This window comes from Bufo gargarizans, chromosome 7 (assembly GCF_014858855.1).
Source record: "Bufo gargarizans isolate SCDJY-AF-19 chromosome 7, ASM1485885v1, whole genome shotgun sequence".
Taxonomy (NCBI): Eukaryota; Metazoa; Chordata; class Amphibia; order Anura; family Bufonidae; genus Bufo; species Bufo gargarizans.
This window is the reverse complement of record NC_058086.1, coordinates 101,224,984-101,238,375: the sequence shown is the minus strand read 5'-3', so window position 1 is coordinate 101,238,375 and position 13,392 is coordinate 101,224,984. Positions and strand designations below refer to the sequence as shown.

Sequence of the window (13,392 nt, the reverse complement as noted above, 5' to 3'; positions counted from 1 at the left end):
TTTTATTCAATTATTAAGAATGTTTGTGAGCCCAGGCAGGGAGCGATAAGGATTAGCCTTTATCAGCGGCAGCGCAGGGGTGACTGTGACAGTCTGTTTGTGGATTGTTTGTATTCGCTTCTCAAGCTAACCTCTGTTCTATGGAGCAGTCGGCATGAAGCGGCTCCCTGTCTTCATGACTGACTGAAGATCAAGCTGCTGCTGTGTTCAGCGCGGGAGAATGAGGGGGGGGGTGAGAGGAGCAGCCAATGGCAGGGCAGCCCGGGGGATACTATCACCAATCAGCAGCCTCCTCTCTAATAACAGAGCTCTGTACTGTGCGGAGCTCTGTTATTGGATTGCCGTCTGCCTGCTGTATGAAATCCCGTTCGTCTTAAAGCGGCAGAGCAGCGGAGGGTCTAGACGCAAAGGGCGACAAGACTACAAAGTCTTGTCGCCATTTTGCCATTTTGCAATTCTAAGTTGCATTGGCGACCATTTTGGTCACCATCTGGAGCCCTGATACATGCTGTTTATAAAGGGATCCCCCTTCCTTTTTCTTTTATTTAGCTATTGTGCCCTTAAACCATAAGAATGGTATAGACAGGGTTCACTATGAGTTTTCTAACTCTTCTATTGTCCTATGTGATGAAACTGCTTTTCCTTGGTTTCAGTATCAACGTCCCTGAGTGATATAGCAGGGGTTCTTTATAATAATGACGACTCTGCTACTATGTTCTACCTAGGTCTTGAACATGTTTATTCAAGAAGTTATTTAACAATTTGTATAACTGACCTATGGGATAAGCAATACCTTGGCTTCTCTCACCCAGGTCTTTAACTTATTTATTTAAGAAGCTATCTAACAATCTGTATAGCGGTAGTTTCATAATAATGACCACTGACCTATGGGAGAAGCTATATCCGGGCTTCTCTCTACTCTGGTGTTAAATTTCTGGTGATGGACACCCTGTTGTCTTGGTATAAATATTATGTACCCTGAGGAGCCTGTAACCAACTAGGCGAAACGCATAGGGACGAATTCAAGTGTCTGATAGACACCTGACTTGTATAATTGTTGCATCACTTACTATTTTCACTGTATGTTATTGGGTGGCTTTCTCGTCACTCCACCGGGGGCTCTATAAGTGTACTTTGTTTGTTATTTTTGGGTATTTATATTAGTCTAGGTCTCATCATAGGACCATCATTTCACATTGTTGAAATAATTCCCTGTGCCAGGGTCGTCCAGGGGTTATCAGGAGGCACGAGACACTGGATCGCCTTTATCAGGGCGGCTATTCAGTTTGCAGGCAGGGAGACAATAATAAGGCCAGAATCGGGGATATTTCCCCACGAGCCTATGAAATGCCATGCAAATGTTGGCGAGTGGAATATTATTTCCACATCTAGGTTTTTTTTATTTATTTCATGATTTATATTTTCTTTTTGTACTATAAGGGTCCATTGCCTTTTATTAGTGACTTATTAAAAGTTATGTTTTAGAATTTATGGTATTTCTGTGAAGTAAAATAATAGTCATTATTCGCCCTGCTGATAAAGGGGGCGGGATAGTTATAATGGATAAGGAAAATTACCATAAAGAGGCAGAGAATATATTGGGGGACACGAAAACATATAAAATTAAAAAAAATGATCCAACAGAAGTCTTCAAGAAGGAACTAAAAACCCTCATCCAGAAAGTTAGAGATTACGGTATCCTACATAAATAAAGAAGCAGCGTTTATAAATGTAGGGCACCCGAAAATTGAGATATTTTTACCACAATCCAAAAATACACAGGGAGGTAAAAAATCCACCAGGGAGACCAATTGTGTATAGACTGCTTAACTAGCTCCCTGTCGAGATATGTAGACCAACAATTACAGCCCTATGCACAAGCACTGCCTAAAGGACACGAAACACACATTACAAACACTAAGTACAGTTGAATGGAAGGAGGACTATATCATTGGTACATTAGATATGAAGTCCCTTTTATATAGTTATTGAAAATAATAAAGGCAGTAAAGCCGTCAAACATTTGAGTATGAAAGGGGAGATGCTAGAGACGCAAATGAACTTTTTAGAGGAATGTCTTAACTAAAAATTATTTTACATATAATGATAAATTTTACCTACAAACGTGGGGGACCGTGATGGGGAAGAGGTTCGCAAATTTATATGTGGGGTGGTGGGAGCAGCACTACATTCACACCAATGGCGGGCTCCGGGCGGGCCTCGTCCTCTGGCGACGTTTTATAGACGATATTGTTTTTATATGGGGAGGAGAAGAAGAGTCTACAAGAGTTTTTTATTGATGTGAATTCCAAATAAAATTCATTTTTATTAATATCTACCTACAGTAAGAAGGAAATGTATTTTTTAGATTTAACAATTTTCATAGAAGGGGACAGGATTTGTACAAAAAACTTTCAACAAACAGACTGACACAAACAGTTTTATCCCCATGGAAAGTTGTCACCTATCCCGCTGGCTAGAAAATGTCCAGAGAAGCCAGTTTCTACGCATTAAAAGAAACTGCACTGAAGAAGCTGAATATGAAAGAGAGGCAAAATGCTTGCAGAATAAATTTGAATACAAAGGCTATGATAAAAGGAAGCTAGAACAACAGAGAATAGATATATGCCAATTAAATAGATTAACCCTGTTGGAGGAAGAAGAAACAACAATAAAAAATATTGAACCGATGGAAGAGGAATTCATTATCCCACCGATAATTATACCATATAACTGTCAGGCAGAAAAAAAATAATAAACATTGGGCTAAAATAATTGGTGAATTTATTCCCTTGATAAGTTTGTATACCGTAAAGCCAGGAATATCGGCAATCTCATAGCACCCACATATAGATGCATAACAGCAAATCATAACAGAGGTAAAATGGTGAAAAAAGATGAGCAACTATTAGGTTTTTACCCATGCAAGAAATGCATGGGGTGCAAAATATTAACGAACAATAAAAGTAGATTGTGTATAGAGAATATAGAGGGCTCATTTAAACCAAGTATTAAACAATTTATAACTTGTTACACTACGGGAACAATATATACAATAACTTGCCCATGTTAAAAAAATGTTGGCCGTACGAAAAGGCAACTTAAGAAAAGAATAGGGGAGCATATATACAATATAAACAAAAAATTTGAGGGACATCCATTGTCACGGCACTATAAAGAAAGAAATGGAGGAAAATTCACAGGCTCAAGCTTTTGGGTGGAAATAGTAAGAAGAAATAAGAGGGGGAGATTTTATTAAAGAAATGTCTAAAATAGAAACAAAGTGGATATTCAACATGACCACCCTAATACCAAACTGCTTGAATACTGAAATAGAACTGTTTGTATTTGAATAAAAAAATAAATAAAATTGTCTTGTCCAGGTGCACTACAGAGAATTAATGAGTGGGTCACAAGGGGTTAAATAACAGTAATGGGAGCACTAGAAGGGCCTTATAACACTCCCTGAAAAAGGACCGCTTCTGTCCGAAACGCGTTGGAGACCTTTTTGGCAGCTGTAGCAACAGAAGTGACGTCACTAGCTGCTCCGTGAGAGCGCGCACTGCAAAAAATCTCTATCAAACACCACCAGGGGACGTGTACTGTATGGTGGAAATTGTTAAGGACCCCGTACCAACTAACCACTAAGTGCACCTCAACAAAAGAACATCAGAGACAAGGTAATTGCATGCGATCTGCCAAACTACGCTAATTAACCCCTCAGGTGTGGCACCTGAGGGGTTAATTGCTGCAGTTGGGCGGATTTGCATGCCCTGTTTTTTAGGCTGGGTATGTGATACTGCTGCCTATACTTGAATTAATGTGTTTTACATTCATTGGTGGTGCAGTGGCCACAGCCCCTCCCCTCCATCTCCCCATTGGTGGCAGGGGCAGCCGCGTCACAGTGAGGAGAGAGGGAGGGACTCTTTCACTGTGCTAGTGAAGAGAATATGGTATGCGCTGAGAGCGGCGCATGCCATGTTGTTTAACCGCCTCCTGACCGCCTAACGCAGGGATGCGTCCTGCGGGCGGTCAGTTTGTTCCTCCTTGACGCATCTACGCGAGATTTCCTGTGAACACGCATTCACAGGATCGCGAGGTAAACAAGTTGATCTACAGCCTGCCAGCAGCGATCATTCGCTGGCAGGCTGTAGATGCGATATTTTATTTTATTTTTTTTTAAACCCCAAAAAGGTATATTAGACGCTGTTTTGTTAACAGCGTCTAATATACCTGCTACCTGGTCCTTTGGTGGTCCCTTTTGCTTGGATCGACCACCAGAGGACACAGGCAGCTCTGTAAGTAGCACCAATCGCCACACTACACCCCCCCTGTCACTTATTAACCCCTGATCACCCCATATAGACTTCCTGATCACCCCCCTGTAAGGCTCCATTCAGACGTCCGTATGTGCCATTGCGGACAAGAATAGGACATGTTCTATAGGCGCTACAAAAACCGCAGTGTTCGCCTGATCCTGTGCGCACACTTGAGTTCAATCCGCCCCACCGCAGTGACAGAATTGTTTTTTTTTCTGATCACATATCAAGATCACTTGAAAGGGGTCCGTAGGTCCGTGATCTGTGACCGTTTTTTAGTCTTTTAGTCTTCCTTGATTTTTGGAGGATCCACGGACATGAAAAAAAAGTCGTTTTGGTGTCCGCCTGGCCGTGCGGAGCCAAACGGATCAGTCCTGAATTACAATGCAAGTCAATGCAGTGCTCCAGACTAAAAAAAATACCTAGTAGCCATTGGCTCCTGAACTTAAAAATTTAGGAGCCAAATCAAATTTTTAGTCGCCAAATCGAAACCGAATAAAAATTTTGGTATCGTGACAACGCTACGCCGATCAGATCGGCATAGGGTTGTTTTGATACCCAAATTTTGATTCGCTTTCGTCACCATAAAAAAGTATTGCGATACTCAATACCGCGCAAAAAAAAAACGACACCAAAAAAAGCCGCGTGCATTTCGCATTTTATGAAACGTTCGGCCCATAATAGAACAGTCCTATCCTATTTTTTGGGGTGACAAGGTGACTAAAAAATGGTGAATGCTCACCACATAGGAGACATTTTTTAATAATTGAATAGTTTGGACAGCACTATGTAATATGTTTATTTATTTATTGTTTATATATTTTATATGTAAAATTGGGAAAGGGAGGATTTAAACTTAATATTTTACGGTACTTTCACACTAGTGTTTTTCTTTTCCGGCACGGACTTCCGTCACACAGGGGCTCAATATCGGAAAATAACTGATCAGGCATATCCCTATGCATTCTGAATAGAGAGAAATCCGTTCAGGATGCATCAGGACGTCTTCAGTTCAGTCATTTTGACTGATCAGGCAAAAGATAAAACCGCAGCATGCTACGGTTTTATCTCCGGCGAAAAAAACCTGAAGATTTGCCTGAATGTCGGATCTGGCATTCAAAATACCGGAATGCACCCGCACTAAATCCGTACCCATTCACTTCTATGGGGCTGTGCACGAGGGGTGAGTTTCACACATCACTTGTGCGTTGCGTGAAAATCTCAGCATGCTCTATGTTGTGCGTTTTTCACGCAACGCAGGCCCCATAGAAGTGAATGGGGCTGCGTGAGAATCGCAAGCATCCGCAAGCAAGTGCGGATGCGGTGCGAATTTCACTCATGGTTGCTAGGATGAAAGTCTATTCACTGTATTATTTTCCCTTATAACATGGTAAAAAATGCCCTGTGAAATCGTAACGGTACTCATTGGAATTTGGGCCCCTTTGCGCACCTACAGGGCTGTGGAGTCGGAGTCGAGGAGTCGGAGTCGAATTTTGGGTACCTGGAGTCGGAGTCGGCAAAAAATGAACCGACTCCGACTCCTACTAAATTTAAATTGGAATAAAAAAATAAAAAAAGCAAGTTTAAATGTCCGAATTCATAAACAGTTATAATTAATGACTTCTCTACTGTAAGAATAAAGGCCAATGCATGCAGTGCCTCACGTAACCGCAAAACAAACGCGTTCAGTGATGTGAAGAAGCTTTTCATATGCGTCACTACATGGCACGCAATGCACAATTAGGAGTGGCAATACATATAATTTACATTGTGTTGTGTTCTGATGTTACAGGGAACACAATGCCCATGGTTTACCTAGCCTCTCACTGATAAGGGATTAAGTAAATATGTGTTTTGCAGGACTAGAGACACTTGTATAAGTGAAGGGAATGGAGGGTCAATAGTTCAAGTCTGAAGCTGTAAACCATTGGAAAAACTGCTGTCATTCAGCTAAGGCTATAAAACGTGTAAACTCAGAATGTTATCTTAAACTTTAAACATGACTATGGAATTCTTCTAGGGAAATCATGTTTTAAAATAAATGTCCCTTCCTGGATCCTCCCACTGCCCTATCTTCAGCAGAAGATCAGCACACAAAGGAGAAGGCAGCAGCTTCTGCCCAACTACCTCTCTGTGCTAGAAGAGCTTAGAAGAACTTCTTTCTTTCCTTCAAGGAATGTATAAAATACATTTGCATATTAAATACAGAGGAGTCGGAGTCGGAAGTACAAAAAACTGAGGAGTCGGAGTCGGAGCATTTATCTACCGACTCCACAGCCCTGCGCACCTAGGCTGCAAAACGTGTATGTCACACATGGTGTCGCCGTACTCAGGAGAAGTTGGGCAATGTGTTTTGGGGTGTATTTTTACATATACCCATACTGTGTGTGAGAAATATCTCTGTAAATGACAACTTTTAAAAAATAATTATACAAAGTTGTCAATTTACAGAGATATTTTTCTCACCCAGCATGGGTATATGTAAAAATACACCCCAAAACACATTGCCCTACTTCTCCTGAGTACGGCGATACCACGTGTGCCACTTTTTTGCAGCCTAGGTGCGTAAAGGGGCCGAAAGTCCAACAAGTACCATTAGGCCCCTTTCACACGGGCGAGTATTCCGCGCGGGTGCAATGAGTTGAATGCATTGCACCCGCACTGAATACTGACCCATTCATTTCTATGGGGCTGTTCACATAAGCGGTGATTTTCACGCATCACTTTATTTTGTGCGTTTTTCACGTAACACAGGCCCCATAGAAATGAATGGGGTTGAGTGAAAATCGCAAGCAAGTGCGGAGGCGGAGTGATTTTCACGCACGGTTGCTAGGAGACGATCGGGATGGAGACCCGATCATTATTATTTTCCCTTATAACATGGTTATAAGGGAAAATAATAGCATTCTGAATACAGAATGCATAGTAAAATAGCGCTGGAGGGGTTAAAAAAAATATATATAATAATTTAATTCACCTTAGTCCACTTGATCGTGCTGCCCGGCTTCTCGTCTGTCTCCTTTGCTGAACAGGACCTGTGGTGACGTCACTCCGGTCATCACATGTTCCATCACATGATCTTTTACCATGGTGATGGATCATGTGATGACCGGAGTGATGTCACCACAGGTCCTGTTCCTGAATTGAATGCTCACCACAAGTCCTGTTCAGCAAAGGAGACAGAAGAGATGCTGGCCTACGCGATCAAGTGGACTAAGTTAAGTTAAATTTTAATTATTATTTTTTTAACCCCTCCAGCGCTATTTTACTCTGCATTCTGTATTTAGAATGCTATTATTTTCCCTTATAACCATGTTATAAGGGAAAAGAATACAATCTACAGAACACCGATCCCAGACCCGAACTTCTGTGAAGAAGTTCGGGTTTGGGTACCAAACATGCGTGATTTTTGTCACTCGAGTGCAAAACGCATTACAATGTTTTGCACTCGCAACGCACCCACACATTTTCCCGCAATCGCCTTGCTCACAATTTTGCCCCGCCCAAAATGCCAGAACAGTAAACATGACCCCATTTCTGAAAGTAGACACCCCAAGGTATTCGCTGAGGGGCATATTGAGTCCATGAAAGACTGAACTTTTTGTCACAAGTTAGCGGAAAGGGAGACTTTGTGAGAAAAAACAAAAAAAATCTATTTCCGCTAACTTGTGGCAAAAAATAAATAAAAAAAATTCTATGAACTCGCCATGCCCCTCACGGAATACCTTGGGGTGTCTTCTTTCCAAAATGGGGTCACATGTGGGCTATTTATACTGCCCTGGCATTTTAGGGGCCCTAAAGCGTGAGAAGAAGTCTGGAATCAAAATGCCTAAAAATGCCCTCCTAAAAGATACTCATTGGAATTTGGGCCCCTTTTGCGCACCTAGGCTGCAAAAAAGTGTCACACATGTGGTATCGCCATACTTGGGAGAAGTAGGGCAATGTGTTTTGGGGTGTATTTTTACATATACCCATGCTGGGTGAGAGAAATATCTCTCTAAAATGACAACTTTGTATATAAAAATTTGAAAAGTTGTCTTTTACAGAGATATTTATCTCGCCCAGCATGGTTATATTTAAAAATACACCCCAAAACACATTGCCCAACTTCTTCTGAGTACGGCGATACCACGTGTGACACTTTTTTGCAGCCTAGGTGCGCAAAGGGGCCCAAATGCCAATGAGTACCTTTGGGATTTCACAGGGCACTTTTTACGCATTTGGATTCCAAAGTACTTCTCACACTTTAGGGCCCCTAAAATGCAAGGGCAGTATAAATACCCCACCTCTGACCCCATTTTGGAAAGATGACACCCCAAGGTATTCCGTGAGGGGTATGGTGAGTTCATGTAAAATTTTATTTTTTGTCACAAGTTAGTGGAATATGAGACTTTGTATGAAAAAAAAATTAAAAATTTCCGCTAACTTGTGACAAAAAAATTTTTTCCATGAACTCAATATGCCCATCAGCGAATACCTTAGGGCAGGGGTGTCAAACTCAAATTCATCAGGGGCCGCATCAGCAGTTTGGTCACCCTCAAAGGGCCGGTTTTATCTGTAGGACTATGTGTCCACTCTTTATTATCATAAATTATTGTCACTGCATTCAATGATTACAGTTTTTTGTAATAATGTAAGTAATAACTAGCTCTGAAAGCTTGACCTGCAAGCGCTGACTGGGGTCACATAGCATTATACTGATTTATGATGCTATGTTCTGGAATGTGTTGGATAACACTGACATAATGCTGTCAGTGTTATCCAACACATTCCAGAACTGTAAGGGTTACCGTATTTTTCGCCCTATAAGATGCACCGGCCCATAAGACGCACCTAGGTTTTTGAGGAGGAAAATAAGAAAAAATATATTTTGAACCAAAAGGTGTGCTTTTGGTGGGTTTTGAACTAATTGTGGTCTGTGGGTGGCACTGTTATGGGGGATCTGTGGATGGCACTGTTATGGGGGATCTGTGGGTGACGCACTGTTATGGGGGATCTGTGGGTGACGCACTGTTATGGGGGATCTGTGGGTGACGCACTGTTATGCGGGATCTGTGGGTGACGCACTGTTATGGGGGATCTGTGGGTGACGCACTGTTATGGGGGATCTGCGGGTGACACTTATGGGATCTGCGGGTGACACTTATGGGGATCTGTGGGTGGCTCTTATGGGGGATCTGTGTATGACAGTTATGGGGGGGATCTGTGGATGACACATATATAGCATCTTATGCTATGTGTCATCCACAGATCCCCTCCATAAGTGTCCCTGTAGTAGTGAATGACCCTCAATACACGGGCTCGGGGCCGGCATCTGCTTTTATAATGACAGCGGGGCCCGTGCAGTGACTATTCTACTACACGGGCCCCGCTCACTGTATAATCGTATCCCTAATAGTTAATGGTTACCGTATGTATATAATCGCATAAGGAGCGCTGTGTATTACCGGTACTTACAACTACAAGCGCTCGCCGAGAGGAGGGAAGAGGCAGGAGGCAGGCCGGGAGGACAGGCGCTGGCAGCGTGAGTCATACGTCATGCGCCCACGCCGCCTGCTTTATTCATAAAGTGGGCGGCGCAGGCGCGTGATGTATGACTCACACTGCCAGCGCCCATCCTCCCAGCCTGCCTCCTCCCGGCGAGCGCTTGTAGTTGTAAGTACCGGTAATACACAGCGCTCCTTATGCGATTTATTATCACTTCCTGCAGGGGCCGCCTGCAGGAAGTGATAATAAAAGGTGAAGGCCGACGGCGGCTACGCGGGCCACATGATGAGGTCTGGCGGGCCTTGTGTTTGACACCGTGCCGTAGGGAGTCTACTTTCCGAAATGGGGTCATTTGTGGGGTGTTTCTACTGTCTGCGCATTGTAGAACCTCAGGAATCATGATAGGTGCTCAGAAAGTCAAAGTGTGTAAATTAATTTTTTTGCACCATAGTTTGTACATAGTTTGTAAACGCTCTAACTTTTACCGAAACCAATAAATATACACTTATTGCATTTTTTTTATCAAAGACATGTAGAACAATAAATTTTGAGAAAAAGTTATATAGAAATGTAGTTTTATTTCAAAAAGCATTTTGGTAAATTTCGATTAATATCAAAAAAAGTTAAAATGTCAGCAGCAATGAAATACCACCAAATGAAAGCTCTATTAGTGAGAAAAAAAGGAGGTAAAATTCATTTGGGTGGTAAGTTGTATGACCGAGCAATAAACTGTGAAAGTAGTGTAGTGCAGAATTGTAAAAAGTGGTCTGGTCATTAAGGGGGTTTGAGCTAGGGTAGCTGAGGTGGTTAATTGATACTAGCAATGCAGCCTAGTATCGGTAAATAGTAAGACCCGGTATCGTATCAATTGGGTACTGATACTTCGATACCCGGTGCAACCCTATTTGAAACTTTGTCAAACCTTTAGGTGTATTGCAGGAATTAAAGGAAAATGGAGGTGAAATGTAAAAAAATAAAATAAAAATGTGTTCAGCTTTTCCATTTTAAGGCCGAATGCACACGACCGTGTTCCGCGGCCAAGAATGGTCCGTGGTATGCCGGCCTGGATTCCTGCTGACAGTAGGAGCACACGGCGCCATTGGTTGCTATGACGCCGTGTGCTTCATGCCGCTGCTGTACAGTAATACACTCGTATAGATCAACCAATGACGCCATGCGCTCCTGCTCTGAACAGGAATCCAGCCCGGCATACCACGGACCGCTCTCTGCCGCGGAACACGGCCGTGTGCATTCGGCCTAATCCATTTGTTGTAACACAGCAAGGGTTAACAGCAAAACAAATCTCCAATATTGATTACAAATGTCTCAGTTTACAGAAACAGCCCAGTACAGTTAATGGAAAAGGCTTTGCACTCAATATCGCAAATAATCTTCAATGCTTTATTGCATAATAGTCGACTTGTGACTCGGCTCAGTGAGAATGGGAGCCAAAACGTGTTATAAGTTGACTACAATACAATAAAACATTTAAAGGGGTTTTCCATTAATTTATGAAGTGCCCACTAGGGCTGCAGTAAACAATTGTTTTAGAAATTGAGTATTCTATTGATTATTTTTTTACGATTAATCGAGTAATCTAATAAGAAAAAATGAACTAATAGACTGTTTTCCTTTATACAATCTCAGACCCCTTGCTATCAGTCCCCAAAATCCTTTGTTCCCCCCTGTGCGATTAGCGCAAGTGCATTGAGGATTTTTTTTGTCGCATTTCTGGATTTAATCAAGTAATCGTTTCAGCCCTAGTGCCCATGTCGTACCCCCTAAAACATGAGATTCATGCTTGCCTGCTCCGGTCTTCTGCGCTACCCCCACTGTGTCCATCTTTTTGGTCCCTGCATAGTTTACATCCGGCTGTGCATGGTCACATGCACCCCTTCACCAAATGACTGGCTGAAGTGGTGCATTTGTCCAGGGCCAGCCAAATGTAAACAGTGCGAGGATCAGAAGAGGACTGCCAAAGGTTAACGTGCCATTAACATAAAAAGTTATGGTTATTGGAAGGTGGATCGGAATAAATAAAAATTGGTCTAGCTCTAAGGATACAGGGTTTGTCCAACTTTGAATCCCTTTTGGGCAGCCCCACTGCACCTGTGGAAGGAATTCTATTTACCTGCCCCCCTTCACTTGTCTTCAACTCCTTCAGTCTGCCGCCCTGAGTTCTTTGCCGCTTTGGGGACATATTGCTGCTGGAGCAGCACATATGACCCCCGTCCACTCCAGAAGTTGAAGTGCAGGTAGCTGGAACAGTGTTGAGGAACAGGTGAGTATGCTCACCTCTGGCAAGAAAGGATGGTGCTCAAAGCGGTTGTCTTACCTCAGACATTTGTGGCATATCTCTAGGATATGTGACCAATCAGATTGGTTTGGTGGAACCTGAACCTGTCTGAAATTGGTGGCATATCCTAGCGATATGCCTCCGATGTCTGAGGTGAGATGACCCCTTTAAAGCTGATCATACAGATAATGTCAGCAGATCACTTGATTATCAGACCTGTAAGGTGGGGGCCTCTCGACTGGCACCTAATGGTAAGAAAAAAAGGATTGGGCATGTTTCCACATGCCAGGATAGTTTGCTGTGCTGGATGTTGTGCTGGCAGGTAACATTGTTAGAAGTGTCTGGCAGCTGCTGGTCACACTTTCTCCTATTGAATAAACAGTTTGAGAACAGATCGACATGAATGTTCATCTGTCAGCTGATGTCTTCTGTGTTTGGTCAGTGCTGGCTCCCTGTATGGACACATGTGTTTCTGTATATATGCAAAGTGCCAGAGCTGATTCATAGTCACGATGTTGGTATTATAGTGGAGATACTTTGTACAATCATGTAGACCAGGGATGCTCAACCTGCGCCCCTCCAGCTGTTGCAAAACTACAACTCCCAGCATGCCAAGACAGCCTAGAGCTATGGTGGGAGTTGTAGTTTTACGAAAGCTGAAAGGATGCAGGTTGGGCATCCCTGATGTAGACCCTTCATTAATGATTGACTAATATATATATATTTTTTTATTTTTTTTTCCCTCTCCCTGGTTAGATCCAAAGAAACGTGCTAGAGGAGCCATTGGGTCTATCGCTCTGTTCGGTCTCTTTGGCTCTACTGTATGTTCTGCATTCAAGTTGCTGGGCTGGTCTTTGAACCCAAAAACCTGGTGTTAAACTGATAAGTGGTAAAATGTGACCAGATGTGTGGAGTCAATATAATTCATCCCCTGTTTCACCCTAATTGTGGATCAGGCCTACTTATTCAATTAGGATACAGTTTAATTTTATAAATAAAAAAATAATATAAAAAGTGTGGTTGTGTTTTTATATCTTGATCATCTTGGAAATGTAATTAAATTACTTATAGTATTGATATAGCTTGTAGCATTCTCTTTTCTATACTGACTGTGGTATAGTGAATATTCCACGCACCAAAGGAATAGCCCTTGCAGAATACAGACTCTAGTTACCAGTGCATTGTGGGAGCTCAGATATCACATTTTGGCAGCTCAGATATCACATATTTTGGAAATTCAAAAGTGCATACCACAAACGACCCATACACTAGGTTTAGAATGTAGTGTGA

At 42.4% G+C, this 13,392-nt stretch overlaps 1 protein-coding gene across 3 annotated transcripts in view; it reads left to right on the top strand.

The window, feature by feature from the left end:
- The window catches only part of MGST3 (microsomal glutathione S-transferase 3), a 129,438-nt gene extending 116,322 nt beyond the window's left edge, over positions 1 to 13,116 (top strand). For all 3 annotated transcript variants that reach the window (XM_044301997.1, XM_044301998.1, XM_044301996.1), the window contains one exon: positions 12,859 to 13,116. In XM_044301997.1, coding sequence (XP_044157932.1) covers positions 12,859 to 12,980 — 122 coding nt within the window. In that variant the 3' untranslated portion in view covers positions 12,981 to 13,116. The remainder of the gene's footprint in view (positions 1 to 12,858) is intronic.
- The last annotated feature ends 276 nt before the right edge of the window (positions 13,117 to 13,392 follow it).